Genomic DNA, 15,895 nt, shown 5'->3' with positions numbered 1-15,895 from the left:
AGCCGACCCCAACTAATTTGGAACTGAGGCTTAGCTGTTGTTGGGAATCTGAGAGCCCATCAATTACTCTGCATACAGACCACCCTATCCTATACATCTTCATTCTCCATTCCCAATTATATGTTTGATGTTTTCCAGAAAATGTTTTTAAAACTGTAGTACAATTAACCCTTCAATAACAATAACTGCAGTCAATTTCAGTTTCTGCTACAGGAAGTAAAGAAGAAATAATAGGCAGTCTTTGTTATAGTGAAGCATACAATTACGGTAAGTTATAAGAGAAATCAATGTACTAGTGCTGGCAAATGGATGGGTCGGATCAGATATGGGCAGGTTGAAAACAGTTTAGACAAAATGGATAAATTATGCAACCATCCATAACTAGGACAGATAAAAATCGGATTTATATGAATATCTATATTAACCATTGCTTGGTGTAGACTGTAGAAGACCTGAAAAGGCAGCAAAACTTCAAAAACAAAGAACCGATATACATATGATAGATATCTCCACCCCCACCACCACCCCTTTTTCTCCTCCTATCTTGAAGTATCGCATTTTGGAACTGGAACCAGCTGCCCAATTTTGCGGCTGAGAATTAGCCTTGGCTTATGAAATATAAAGTAAAAACTCAGTGACTCACTGTATCAATTTTTCTATGCTCTATATGACACAAGTGTTGCTCATGTTTTGTTGATGAAGGTGGTCAGCTATATGTTTAAGTTAAAGAACAGTTCACAGGAGGACTGACGGCGAAGTAAAAGTTTTCCACCTTTCACGCAGCTAGATTCTTCACATATAAAGTGAGTTGCACTATCGATATCCATATTTTATGGTTGGTTACATGGATATGATCCAGTTTAAACAAATCAATTATCCAACCCGTATTTAACAGGGCAGGTTGGAGGGATACCTGCATCTTTTATCCATTTTCCAGCACTACTTTTGTACTGCCAAATTACAGACTACAGAGGCTGTCAATTATCATAGTATCCCCAAAAAATCAACATCCTAGCTTCAGTTAATCTCCCTTTGGACTGATACATCTGCCAACAACTCTATCTTAAGTTTGTCTCAAACTACCATTTGATCTCTTTCTTTAAGATAGAGACCTCACCTCCATGTCCTTCCTCAAAAGTCAAAACTATAGATTATCAACCTCAATCAAAAGAAATGATCAAATAAAAAAAAAGGAAAAAATATTCTAATTAAGATCAAAATTTACAAAGAACATTAGATGCTTTGACACAAAAATAATGGATGAGTTGGGAGTCTCTTTCGGAGACATCCTCACAGAATTACAGGGGGGAAAGACCATCAACTATGACCCTCCACAGAATATGCAGCTGGAAAGCAGAAGCAACTAGACACAAAGATCTCACAAATAGGAAATGAGCGGGGAAAATTATATACTTACATGAATACCATCAGAACCAGCTAAGGGAGAATCATTGACACCGAAAGTCATGGAGATGGTAGGGGGGTCAAGCACAACTGTGGGCAACGCTGTCGTAACCTATCAAATTTCAGAGAAGTTGCAGAAAAGGTTAAGAAATTTAGCTCACAAAGAATTCAGTGTCAGTGACATGTTACAAGATCAAGAACCACATAACACGTGGACATAAAATAGGAAACACAAACAGGAAAATATTATTAAACAAGTACTAAAATGTATCATCTAATCAAGTTAATAAAGACTAGTCAAATTTAGGAAAAGGAAGTAAAACAGTGGTAACAATAACGACTTAGATATCAACTATTCCTTGGTCTTAACTCTGAATCAATTGACCAAAATGTACATTAAATTAAACAGTTGGTAGTAGCTAATTAAACTTCCACAATCAAGGATATATCTGTACATTGATTTTAGTTTTAAGCATGAACGACTTAAGGAATAAAAGATGACACCTAGCCCATTTAATAATTATTACTTAAACCATCGTATTGCACTTAAACGACTTCCTATTGTAATTAATTTACCTACAGCAAAAAAAATTAGAACGGCCTCAATAGTATCACTTTAGACAGTATAAGTTGGTCTGAAGGCATGAAAAGGTTGGTTTCCACATTCAAAACACAATGCTCTCGATGTTTATCTAGGAGAAGTTGTGACTACAATTTCTTCAGAGGTCATAGGATTTCATGTTATGAACTCTTGTGTATGCTTCTGAAGTGCCTTTTCCTATTGTGCACAGCATTTTCCCTTCTTTGATGTGAAACTTATCTTATATGAAATAATGCCAGCAGAATTTCCACCCACACAGTGACGAGATTCCCATATCAAAAAGAGCAATAGAACAAATAACACGACTTAGAAACAAATAGAATTGAGTTGGATCGTTAAATGAAGAAGAAGTCGCATACCTCTGCATTCGCAACTGTGTGTCCAATTGTCGGACTTGACAAACCTGCCATGGACACTATGTCACCTGCACCAGCACTATCTACTGGATCTGCTCTCATACCCTTCTTTTTCATCAGCTTTACAACCTATAAAAGTTTTGACCAGTAAACAAGAAAGGAACAGAAATGAAAATTAGGTGACAATTTCAAAGCATGGCACTAGCTCAGGGCTTAGAATTCCAATAGTAAGTAAATAAATAACTAAATAATAGATCCTGAATATAGTCCTAAACATTCAAGCTTGAAATAAGTCGTTTTGAGTGCTAAAATACCTTCATCAGAATCTACATGAGCTATCAATAACCATAGTTTTCCTCTAAAAAGATGACTTACTGACACATAATAAAGTTGCCTGTGACACAGCCATGGAAGTTACAATCAACACCTCATAAAATAGATTATTTAAGTTATTAATCTCCTATGTTAATCAAAGTACCACAGAAACATATCACATGATAAAAATTCTGTTACACCTAATTCTCTGATGCATGGTTTTGACTATTTGACACCATAAAGTTACCCATGTTGTGGAGTTCAATTTAGTTTGATTACCTCAAATTTTGATCAAAATTGGAAAATTGATTTGATGACACTATACACACAACAATTTACTAGAATTTCAAATATCCCTCTAGCATCTTAAAACATACTTAAGTTACAAAAATAGTACAGAGAAGATATTCCCTTAGTTCTGGAGACAACAGACCTTTCCTTCTTCAATTTTTACAGTTCCATTGTCTGTGTTCTTCAGCCCTTGTACTTTATCACCAACACGAACAACTCCACAAGTTACACGACCCGTCAAAACACGACCAAGATAAGGATCTTTCTCCATCATTGAAACCTGAAAGCAACTATTAAGCATAGCATCTCAAGGCAAATAAAACACAGAAGTATGAAGATTCTGAAAGGATCAAGAATAGAAAATCATCAAACGAATGTGAACCCCAAAAAAATAAAGAAAGTTATCCAATATGAACAACAAATCAAAGAGGTCCTTCAATGGTGCAGTACATCTCATTAGGGCCCCAGACATAAAAAGTTGATCCAATGAGTCAAACAAAGATGGAGGAGCTTATTTCTTAAGTTGCAGATTACCTTTCAAAGAGGACGGAAGATAACCTAGCCACTAGGCAAGGTCTAAAATCACCTCCTCTGTTGTATTTGATAACAAGTGGTCAGAGGAATCTTTTGATTAGATTCTTCGAAAGGAACCGTATGGATCAGATAAGTGGTCAGAGGAATCTTTCAGCTCTTTTGTACAAATCCTATATCTTGAGCACCTTACCACCCCCACTCCCCCTCTTCGTCCATTTGAATTGACTTCACACCTATTGGTAAATTGACTAAATTCTTTCTTTCCTGACTTTATTGTAACACCCCGAAAATTTCTAAGTTAAGGCCTGAACCATTCTTCATTTGTGTATAAGGTCTATCGAGTGATTCTTAAATTGTTCTTAGGTGTCAATTATTTTGTGCAGGAATGGATATGAATTAAAGTCACTAGAATCCCCTAGCATAAAGTTGAGTTGAAAGCTTCCTTATCGATTGAGTTTTGATATAAGATTTTACTTTGGTCAACTTCAAATATGAAGAGTTAGGTGCCCCATAACCTATCAAATTAAAGGTATTTGAGTCTTATTTCCAACGCCATCAAGTTTGCATCATTTGAAATAGAGAGTTATGACCATTTTTTACTGATTTGATGCATGCAATGACGTTTTGACCGACGGGAAAACACTAAAAAGGGCCCTTTTTGTCCCTAAGAAAACCCTAAACTAATTTATTGACTAATTAAAGGCCCAAAACAATCCGATTTTCATCTCTTAATCCCACATTCTCTTCTCTCTCAAATCCTAGAGAAAATCAAAGCATAAGAGTTCCAAGCAAGATTCTTTCAAATCTTTTTCAAGATTATTCTTCAAGATAAGTCCTTCTCCAAGAATTTCATTATTTTCAAGTCATATTCCTTTATACAATTATGAATCATTAATGAAAATCTTAATTCTTGGCCATAGGATTTTCAAGAAACTAATTCAAGAATCTCAAGAAAGGTTTTCTTGATCATTCTCCTTCAAGCTAGGATTTCAAGTCTTCCAATCAAGTTCTTCTTCAAACTTCTACAAGAACTTTGTTCTTCCGGGTATGTAAAGGTTATTCATAGTGTTAGACTATTTCGTCCTTACTCCCTACATCTAAATTCAGTCAGCAAAAGTTATGTTTAGGGTTTTACCCTAAAAGTCACATGAACCATATTGCTGACTGAACATAACTTTTGCTGACAGAATGTAGATGCAAGGCATGAGGACGAACAAGTCCAACACTATGAATAGTCTTGAAAACCCTATAGCCAACAATTAAATGAAGTTCTTGAAGAAGTTCGAAAAAGAACTTGATTGGAAGACTTGAAATCCTACCTTCAGGAGAATGATCAAGAAAACTTTTGTTGAGATACTTGCATTAATTTCTTGAAAACTCTATGGCCAACAATTAAGATTTTCATTAATGATTCATAATCGTATGAAGGAATTTGAGTTGGAACTTGAAAATAATGAAATTCTTGAAGAGGACTTGCCTTGAAAAAGATTTGAAAGAATCTTGTTTGGAAGTCTTATGCTTTGATTTTCCTTAGGGTTTTGCCTTGGGGTTTGAGAGAGAAGAAATTGGGGTTAAGAGATGAAAATCAGATTGTTTTGGGCCTTTTATTAGTCAAGAAATCTGTTTAGGATTTTCTTAGGGGTACAAAGACAAAAAACGACCCTTTTTAGTGTTTTCCCGTCGGCCAAAACGGCACTGCATGCATCAAATTAGTAAAATGATTATAACTCTCTACGCCACTGCATGCATCAGATTAGTAAATGAATATAACTCTCTACTCCAAACTCTAAATGCTGCAAACTTGGTGGTGTTGAAAAGAAGACTCAAATACCTTTAATTTGATAGATATGAGTCACCTAACTCTTCATATTCTAAAAGATATGATCATTTGAAGTTGACTTAAGTAAAATCTTATATCAAAACTCAATCGATAAGGAAGCCTTCAACTCAACTTTGTGCTAGAGGATTACAGTGACCTTAATTCATAACCAAATCCATTCACACGCTAAATAATTGACCTTAACCCCTAAAAATAATTTAAGAATCAGTCGATACGACCTTATACACAAATGAAGAATGGTTCGGGCCTTAGCTTAGAAATTTTCGAGGTGTTACAATATCTCCCCCTTGGAAACTGAGCATGGGAGGGAAAGGAATTACTCTTTACCATCCTATGGGAAATCTCATCCAAAGAATACTACTCCTTATCACCGTATTCAACAAAACTTCGAGTCCTAATCAAGAAGCACCTAATGCATCATGCATTCATCCACATGTTATCAACACCACATTTAAGCCTAGAACTATAACCACATTTAAGCCTAGAACTATAACCACTCCATGGACTCCTACTAGCCAATCCTTCTAAGAATTCCTCATTCTCTCATCACCTCTACCAACTAAAACTTCACGTGTTACTACCAAGAAACCGCCTAATTACTCTCATCTAACTATCTCTACCAACTAAAACTTCACGTGTTACTACCAAGAAACCGCCTAATTACTCTCATCTAACTATTACTCATCGTAAAACCTCATTCCCTTCTTCCTCCACATTTATAACCTTAGATGGAATAAGCACACCATCACTACCACAATAAGAAACATCAACCCTCTCTTATCTATCATCACACAACTACTATCAACATCACTCTCAAAACTAAAAAAGATCACCGAAAGAGCTTTAGGGCGAAAGATCATAAGCACGACTCAATCGAGAATTCTGATATAAGAATATGAATGACGCAACATTATGTTGCTGAGCCAAGTAACATTGGCTTATAACCAAGTGGGGCATTAAAGTGGTTGAATGTTAGATAAATGCCCCAATAATATGTAGAGTCCGATGGACCTCTCGAGAGGCCCCGATGCTATGGAACTAACTAGTGGTCCAAATGGTATCAGAGTCACTCATGTGTCAGCCTTGTCAATGTGAGCCAAAGTTCAACTGATTTTACGCAAATCCCAATAAAGCGGGGAAAACCTCAGTGCTGAGTCTAAGCAAATTCCATTCGGTGGGCAAATCTCAACAAGGAGGTTGAGTCCATAGAGGGGTGTATGTGATGCCCCAGCTTAAGATAAGAAATCCCACATCGGTAAAATACATGTGGGGTATATGAGTAAACAGGCCTTACCAACTAGTGATGTGTTTTAAAGTCGTGCGGGCCTAGGCCCAAAGCGGACAATATCACTACCAGACTGGGCGTCAGATTTATACAGCCTGCCTAACTTTTTCCTTAGCTAGGCTTCTTTGATTGATTGTTTAAGCAAACTGTCTCCACTCATAAAGGTATGTTTATCAACTCATCTTACAGCATTATATCCATTATAAATTTATCTAGATTAGTTCTGCTCTCTGCACAGCACCACCACTTCTTAACCTGCCTCCAACGATTTCTTTCTCTCAATCAACGAGACATTAGATTCTTTTTCAATTATAAAAGATAATTGCCACTAAATCGTGTATTCACTTCTATCTTCCATATTTTTCCCTTAATCACCAAATGATTATTAACACACATCATTTACTTCTCTTGTCCAACAAAAATAAGACTCGCATAACAAGCATTCATCTGCAACTTCTCCATTTGTAATACCTCTAGCCAATTATAAAGGAATTTAAGTACAATATTTCTTTGGGAATCCAAAGCAAGGACGAATTTCTTACCCATGGGCCATGGAAGTGGTACTTGGAAAAAAGGAGGTATCTCAACAAAGTGCAGAAAAATGTACAATAGCTACATGTACGCAAGCTTAAATATATGAGAATTATTACCAGCTTTTGCACTTGCTACGCTTTAAATTTTGCGAAGTTGCATAAATGGCTATTCACCTAAATTATTTATCTCATTATGATATATAAACTAAGAAATGCAAATGCAATACTAACCAACATCTGAAAAGGGGCATCTAGGCTAGCACTCGGTGGAGGAACATGCCCAACAATAGCATTGAGCAATTGTGACATATCCTTCACATCAGGAGGACTTTTTGTATATGTGGAAGATGCCCATCCTTCTTTAGCTGAAGCGTAAAGAACAGGAAAATCTAACTGTTCCTCTGGAATAGAATAAAACAAGTTCGATCAGAAAGGTTGAGTTAAATTTAAAATGCATAGAAACTATTAAATATATGGAGTCATGTATGGAGGGAGGGAGAGATCCAAGCAACTGGCTAGAAGAAAGGAACTTAGAAATTTTTATGAAAGTAATTTTCTAGAACCTGAAGCACCAAGGTTTGCGAAAAGATCAAATACAAGGCTCTCAACTTCATTACATCTCTCTTCAGTCACTGCATATGTATAATTGAACAGTTAATATGAAACCATTAAAAGAACTTGTGATTAGAATAACCTCAGAAATGTAATACCTGCAGGTTTGTCTACTTTATTGAGAAGAAGAATGGGGCGTAAACCATATTTAAGGGCCTTGGCAAGAACAAATTTTGTTTGTGCAAGTGGACCTTCACCAGCATCAACAACAAGGACTGCTCCCTCAACCATGCCAACAACCCTCTCAACCTGTAAGCAAATGAAAAGTGAAAAGCTTACAATCTTCTTCATGTCAACCTAACAACACAAGGCAACACTTGGAATAAAAAATCAATAAAATACCGCATGACAAAGTCAGATTGATGGCACTTGACAACAAGCTCCACTTCTCCTTTTTTTTATGATGAAGATAACATATAAACAATAAACAAAAGCTATTGCAATTCACCAGGTAAAATTGAATTCACTCCCATCCAAAGGAAACATCAGATTAATGCAAAAGGGCTGACAATAGAAACAGTAGCGGATTGTCTAAGAAAATTTTATCAAGCTTGTGAAAGAAAATTTTGTTTAGGAGATTTTTTCAAAAAATTTAATGAAGTGTTGGGAAGGTGCTTCTCATTGAAAAGCTCTTCTTTCACACACATAAGACTCATAAATCTTCAAACAAAGAAAAAAAATACAACTATCAACTTACACAAAGTTCTTATTCAATATTTTTTGCAAAAAAACCTATCCCAAGTATTGTCCAGACGGATCCTCATGAGAACCTTTACCACAGAGAATCTCTTTTACAGCAGTCTTACTTTCAAGGATGTAACTAAGGAGAAGACTGGAATAGCAGTGTTATGAATCTTTAGGGAAGGATCGATTCATAGGACGATATATAAATTCAGCTCGTTAAAGGGAGGCTGAAACCTTTTCATTTAAAGAGAGAACTCCGATCTCTTCAACTCTTCAAAGGGAGACTTTTTGACACTACTCTTCAAAGGGAGACTGAAACCTTAGAATTCAATGGAAGAGACAACTCTAATCTCTCTTGTTTTTTGCTGAAATATGACTTACTGATTTATTCATCAAAAGCCCCTTTAAATAGGAGTCTTAGACCATCTCCAACCCATCTCTATTTTACTCTCCATTCTCTACATTTGGAGAGTAAAATAGAGAATGGGTTCTCCAACCACTCTCTATTCTTCAATTATAGAGAGGTGAATAGTAGTTCTCCAAATTTGGAGAACTACTATTCACCTCTCTATTTTACTTTTTGATTATTATAATATTATTTCTATTATATTATTATCATTTGTAATTATTTTCTAATGTAACATAACATTTAAAAATATATTATCAACAAGTTATTACTTCCGCCCAAATTAATAATTTTTCTATTTTATTTTTTAAAAGAAATGGTCACTTTAAATATGCAATTTAAAGTTATTTTAATATTATTTATATTATATAAGATTATTAATTATGTCTCTAATATTTGTAATTATTTTCTAAGTAATATAACATCTAAAACATTATTGATAAGTATACTACTTTCATCCCGAATTAACAATTTTTCTAATTTAATTTTTTAATTTTTTTTTGTCATTTAAATATGTAATTTAGATTATAATTATTTTTCATTATGAAGTATGCACAAAAATTACATGATAATTCAAACAATCTACTTTTATGTAGTATTGATAAATTATTAAACTGCACTTTTTAAAGAGCATGCAAATATTTGATGCAATAGTTCAAAATGGAATAGGGGAAGTAAATTAGTACACGAAATAATTGGACACAAGATGAAATTGTTAATTTAAATAATTTTTAGCTATACATAAAAATTAAGGACAAAAAATGCTTATTTTGAACTCCGTAATACATTAATAGAACATTCATGAGTAGAGGTGTGCAAAAACCGAATCAACCAATAAAAGTGTTATTGATTTATTGTTATTGGGTTATTGGGTTAACGATTTTTTATGGTTTTATAAAAAAAATTATTGGGTTATCGGTTCGGTATTGGTTTTTAATATTGGATTATTGGGTAAACCGATAACCCATTAAGACTAGTAATTTACTACTTTTACTTGTACATAAATATTCTATATTAATCTTAATACCTTAGTAGTTACTATCTTTGTCCTTTAGCCTTCAATTCACACTTCACAATGGCTTTGAGTTCACAATTTCACATTATAAAAAACGTTAAAATCTAAAGTAAGAACCATATTACTCTTAATTTCTCTTTGTGTTACGCTTGTATAGTTCTTTTCATCTTTGTTATTATTGTTTCTATTTTATGAGCATTATTGTAAAGTTACAGTATTATGTTTTCGCATCAAATTTATTATAAAAGTCATATATTTGTTTTATAAATATTTTCTTATTGATTAAACCGAAAACCGAACCGTAAGGACTAAAACCGATATAAAATATATTATGGTTTCGTTATTGGTTTAACATATTTAAAAACCAAAAATTGATAAATCGAACCGATAATACATAAAATCGAATCGACCGATGCACACCCCTATTCATGAGAGTAACCTAATAGTCTTAAAAGTTGAGTATTTATGTAAAATTTAAAATAAATTTTACGAGAATACAATATTTATGATATAATTATATTTCATCAATGAGTTCATTTTTATTTGCATTGTTCGTTAATAAGTATTATATATAATATTTATTGCAATTTATGTTATTTGGAAATTTAGAATAAAATATAATTTTATATTAATGAAGAATTTGAAAAAAAAAAATTGTATTATGTAAAGATTATAGAGTGATTATTTGCAAAAAGAAGAAATGATTTATATTATGAAATAAGAAAATAAGAATGAAATATAAATAATAATATAATATTGAGGAGAGAGAAAAAGATTCCTTTTTAGAGAGTAAAATAGAGAATTGGGTTGGAGTTGATTGTCTGAAAAAATAGAGAACTCTATATTTGGAGAGTAAAATAGAGGATTGGGTTGGAGATGCCCTTATTATATCAATAGGAAGTCTAATTCTTATGAAAGTAGGAGACCTAAATCCTATTCCAAACTAATAACTATAGCTTAACTTAATCCTTATAAAACTATGAAACATAAACCCCATTCTAGAATAATAAATAAAGTTACTTAAATTATAAATAAATAATAAATAAATCTACTTAAAAAATATAATTAAATACTTAAATTAATTGACTTCCTTGCATTCACAACAAACAGCTTCCCCTAGAGCTAATAGTAGCTCGATCAATCATCTTTTCCTCTTCACTAAGCTGAATGACTTCCCAAAATCTTGAAATAATTATGATTCTTATTAACACAATACCAAAGGATCCATTTATTGATTTTAGAGACAATCTGACACCTGGAAATAACTTCTTGCTTTTAGAGAAATCAATTACAATGGTCATCACTTTCAAACACTGAAACACTTAAAACCCAAGGTAATAGTCTAATTACCAATTCTTGTGGTAACTTCTATGTGATTTATATATCTGTGATTGACTGATTGTACACTAAGGAAAGAAACACAAAATGAAAAAGATTATAAAAACACTTTACCACCAAAAATCTTCATAAAATAAATACTTACTTCACCACCAAAATCTGCGTGTCCAGGAGTGTCCACCATGTTTAGCTCTTTGTCCTTCCACGAGATGGATGTAACCTTAAAAGTGTTAAAAGCATATCAGAGCTCACCCAGATTTGGTCCAAATAACTTAATTAATGGAGGTTTACTTGAATAGATATCAGCAGTGCTACCTAAGCAACCATGTTTGAACTTAAATTGTGACCCATTTTGTGTTCACAAAAATAAATTTAAACAAAAAGACCAAGGCCCAAAAAAAAAAACAATATCCTCCTCTTCAAAAAGTGAAATGACATCTACAATTCGGCCTATTAGTTTAAACTTCACTCATCCCAAATTTATGACCTCAAATTATTCAAAAAGTCAAAATAACTTCTTCTTCACCATGATGTTAAACCACGACTATTTCTTTTTATTGTTTTAAAACCCATATACTATCTGTTGATAAGAACAATCAATTACGATCTGACTTAAGCTGAAATATAATCAACTAACCTTGTACTAAGCCATTTATTTTAGCATAGACAAAGTGGATAAAAATAAAATACATCTTTTTATAAAAAAAATAGACTAACAGAAATTATCAACCAAGGCATCACAAATTATCCCAAAATCTAGTAGTTCTATTTGACATGTTAATTTATGCCTATATGCTTTCAAGTATGAGATCATCATTCAAAAATACGTCTCATCCATAAAGAACTTGGACAATCCCTCCCCAAGGAAAAAAAACACAAAAATAAATCTCTGAAGAAACTTCTCAGAGCATAGGGGAAAGAACAAAAGTGAAAGAATCGGACGCTTAATTTCAGCTTCTAACTCTATGTTCACTATGATTCTGACTGCCTTTGTTTCTTTTTATATGATGATATTACCTTTGTAGGGGGTGTTTGGAATTGCTTTTTTTAAGTGGCTTATAAGCTAAAAGCCACAAGTTGAGAACACCCAGCTTTTGGTTTTTGGCTCTTTTTTTGTACTCTTTGAGCCTAAAACAGTGCTTAAAAGCAGTTCTTGTGTTTCCCAAACACTTCCAAAACTAAAAAAAGAGCTTAAAAGCCAAAAGCCACTCAAAATAAGTCAATCCGAACACCCACATAGTTTACCACAAAAAGCATTTACAGTTTTCGATTTAGGGAAACTACATTTTCTCTCTATCTGATTTTACCCTCTTCAAATAACATCATCATGCATTTGAAGTGTTCTACGACTTGTAAGTCCAAGATGGTGTAACCATAAGACAAAGAGGAGTAAAAATTTGCAATAAAATTGTCAAAATATAACACAACCAAAAAATCTTAAAGAGTATCATTTCACATTACCTCAAATTTTGATGTCAGTAAATGTGAAAATACTTTTTTTCTGATGTGTTAAAGTTTTAGGCATTCATAAAACCTCTCAGTTTAAGAACAATCAACAACAACAAACCCTGAAGATAAGGGTGAAGGAAACCAACTATCGACTAAGGCTGAAAAAAAGGGTGAAAAACCCCAACTATCAACTAAAACTATCAAAAATCAGTATCATCCATATCTGGCTCAGTAAATATACCTTGTTGTAACTTTCAACACTCTACTACCAACCACATGGTAACAGCCTTAAGTCCGGCCTTTCTTTCATATTGCCAGTAGAAGCTGTAGCTTGCTTTCACATAGTGACAAGCTCTAGGTTTTTAAAATCACCATTACCATAAGTATTTTAAAACCAACATACATCTTCAGAATCACAGAGAGGTTGCTAATACCAGAACGTTAAGCTAAAGAACCTTAAAGCACCATAACCATATACGTATATTTTAAAACCAACATACATCTTCATAATCACAGAGAGGTTCCTAATACCAGAATGCTAAGCTAAAGAATCATACTAGTCACTAGTGGCAATCACAAAACCTCTTACTATTAGAAGAAAAATTCAAATCCATATACAGATTAAGTACCAGGCAAAAAATTCAGAGAAGAAAAGCAACTCATCAGCTAAAGATCAGCATCATCCATGTCTGGCTCAGCAAATATACCTAGCTGTAACTTTCATCACTCTACTACCAACAACATGGTAGCAGCTGTAAGTCCGGCCTTTTTTTCATCATTGCCAGTGGAAGCAGTGATTCATACGACTCAAAGTGACAACCCTTACATTACTGATATCCTATATCATCACATGTATTTAGAAACCAACATGCATCACAGAGCAATCCTGAATACCACTAACAGTGAGTAGTGCGTCAAACTCACATAGCATCTTCAAAACCAAAGAGCAGTTCATGGTAATCTTAAGAATCATACTGGTGGTCCTCACAAAACCTCTTAGTCTTAGAAGGAAAGAAATCAAACTAATACACAGATTAAGTACCAGGCAAAAGATTGGGAGAAGAAAACCAGCTCATTGGCTAAAACTTTCTAAGATCAACATCATCCATATCTGGCTCAGCAAATATACCTAGCTGTAACTTTCATCACTCTACTACAAACAACATAGTAGCAGCTGTAAGTCCGGCCTTTTTTTCATCATTGCCAATGGAAGCAGCAATTTGTACTACACATAGCATCAACCCTTAAAATTCTGATATTCTACATCATCACATGTATTTGAAAACCAACAAGCATCTTCGAAATCACAGAGCAATCCTGAATACCACTAACAGTGAGTAGTGAGTCAAACTCACATCACATCTTCAAAATCAAAGAGCAGTTCAAGGTATGCTAAAGAGTCATACTGGTGGTCCTCGCAAAACCTCTTAGTCTTAGAAGGAAAAAAATCAAATTATACACAGATCAAGTACCAGGCAAAAGATTTGGAGAAGAAAACCAACTCATTGGCTAAAACTTTCTAAGATCAACATCATCCATATCTGGCTCAGCAAATATACCTAGCTGTAACTTTCATCACTCTACTACCAACCACATGGTAGCAGCAGTAAGTCCGGCCTTTTTTTCATCATTGCCAATGGATGCAGTAGTTCGCACGACACATAGTAACAACCCTTACAATTGTGGTATCCTACATCATCACATGTAATTAAACATCAACATGCAACTTCAAGATCACAGAGCAATTCTGAATACCACGAGTAGAAAGCCAAAGAATCTGGCGCAATAGTGAGTACTGTAGTGAGTCAAACTCACAAGTCACGCATCTTCAGAATCACAAAGCAGTTCATGGTCTAATGATTGTAACAATTCCATCTGAAGTCTAGCAACTAGGGTTTTTATCTTAAGATAATAAGGTGCAGGAGACAGTTGGCTGACTTGAAAAAAACATGAGAATTTGCTATCAATGAAGGCAAGATAGTAAACACGTAAGGATGAGGAAACAGGGAGCTTCATAGTAACAGAAAGTGTGGACCTTTTTCTGTAGACTTTACTACATGCTTATGCATTTTTTATTCCGAAAACTCTATCCACCTATAATTCAATTGGTATAAAAGCTATGGACCAAGTGAAGCCGATTTAATATATACAGTTGAATCCAGCTCCAATTATAACATGTATGTTACAAAAAAGAACCTCGTTTCCAAACTATCAAAGCTAGTGAAGTAGAGCCTTGTACCTATGCACTGTCACCTCCCCCCTCCCAAAAAAAAGAATGAACTTTCTCTGGAAACATTGCAAGCCCAACAACAGATACATCAAACAAGATAGAATTCCTTCATATATAATGAAACCAACAAATAACATTTTCTATTTTAATATTAGATAACACAATTTGTTTTAACCCATGAAAAATGACTACATAGCACATTGCTTTTAGCATGAGAATCCTAATGAGGCTTACAGCAACTATAATTAGCCCTAACAAACACAAAGAGTGAATTATTCAAGGGTGGATGATCATATTATTACAATTTCTTACTCTTTGGTCCATCAAAGATTTAAATGCAGTAACTACACCTCTTACTAAATATACATATTAACAAAGTCAATATATGTATATATATATATATACACACACACATCTGTATATAGTTATGCATCCACTACTTAATACTCTGGATCCGTCTCTGTTAATCAGAAACTTATGACAAAGGCAGCTACAAATGAACTTCGCCATAGAAAAGCTTCAACAATATCCGCATAACCAGTGGCAAATGCAAATTGATAGAGGTAAGGGAATTAAATACCTTAGAAGCAATAGTGATGCCGCGCTCTCGTTCGAGGTCGATAGAATCTAAGGCACGCTCGTGAGGTATATCAGCGCCGCACTGACGAAGCAGCCTATCCATGAGAGTAGTCTTTCCATGATCGACGTGAGCTATAACTGCGACATTCCTGAGCCGGTCGGGATCCAGAGCGCCGCCGGGTGCAGTGGCGGCGGAGCCAACGGGAGCGGTAGCTGTGGCGGTGGAAAAAGCTCGAGCATAGGATAAAGGTTTGATATGAGAATAATGAGAGGAGGAGAAGGATCTCCTAGTTGTAGACCAGAGAGATCGAAGCAATGGACCGACCATTTCGAACTCGAAAGAGAGAAATGGCTGCTCTGCTTCTCTGCAAAATCTTACTCCTCTTGTTTATTGAGGTTTAGGGTTTAAGGAAAAAATCCAAA

The 15,895-nt window shown here is 34.3% G+C and overlaps 1 protein-coding gene and 4 non-coding genes across 5 annotated transcripts in view; all 5 read right to left on the bottom strand.

Annotated features, from left to right (window-relative positions):
* LOC125817651 (uncharacterized) overlaps positions 1–15,895 on the bottom strand; it is a 22,209-nt gene extending 6,314 nt beyond the window's left edge. The window contains exons 1-8 of the mRNA XM_049497213.1: positions 15,474–15,895; positions 11,360–11,434; positions 7,870–8,020; positions 7,723–7,791; positions 7,391–7,560; positions 3,110–3,247; positions 2,365–2,490; positions 1,418–1,516 (exon numbers count right to left, since the gene is read on the bottom strand). Coding sequence (XP_049353170.1) covers positions 1,418–1,516; positions 2,365–2,490; positions 3,110–3,247; positions 7,391–7,560; positions 7,723–7,791; positions 7,870–8,020; positions 11,360–11,434; positions 15,474–15,800 — 1,155 coding nt within the window. The 5' untranslated portion in view covers positions 15,801–15,895. The remainder of the gene's footprint in view (positions 1–1,417; positions 1,517–2,364; positions 2,491–3,109; positions 3,248–7,390; positions 7,561–7,722; positions 7,792–7,869; positions 8,021–11,359; positions 11,435–15,473) is intronic.
* On the bottom strand, positions 12,887–12,980 carry LOC125817784 (small nucleolar RNA snoR113). The gene has a single exon (XR_007442319.1). It is a non-coding gene; the product is annotated as a small nucleolar RNA snoR113 (small nucleolar RNA).
* On the bottom strand, positions 13,353–13,447 carry LOC125817781 (small nucleolar RNA snoR113). Its single transcript, XR_007442316.1, has one exon. It is a non-coding gene; the product is annotated as a small nucleolar RNA snoR113 (small nucleolar RNA).
* On the bottom strand, positions 13,775–13,869 carry LOC125817783 (small nucleolar RNA snoR113). The gene has a single exon (XR_007442318.1). It is a non-coding gene; the product is annotated as a small nucleolar RNA snoR113 (small nucleolar RNA).
* LOC125817782 (small nucleolar RNA snoR113) lies at positions 14,205–14,299 on the bottom strand. Its single transcript, XR_007442317.1, has one exon. It is a non-coding gene; the product is annotated as a small nucleolar RNA snoR113 (small nucleolar RNA).

The sequence above is a fragment of the Solanum verrucosum genome, unplaced genomic scaffold (assembly GCF_900185275.1).
Source record: "Solanum verrucosum unplaced genomic scaffold, falcon-dt-bn FXZP01000280.1, whole genome shotgun sequence".
NCBI classification, from domain to species: domain Eukaryota; kingdom Viridiplantae; phylum Streptophyta; class Magnoliopsida; order Solanales; family Solanaceae; genus Solanum; species Solanum verrucosum.
Note: the sequence above shows the minus strand (reverse complement) of the source record. Positions and strands in the feature narration are given on the sequence as shown.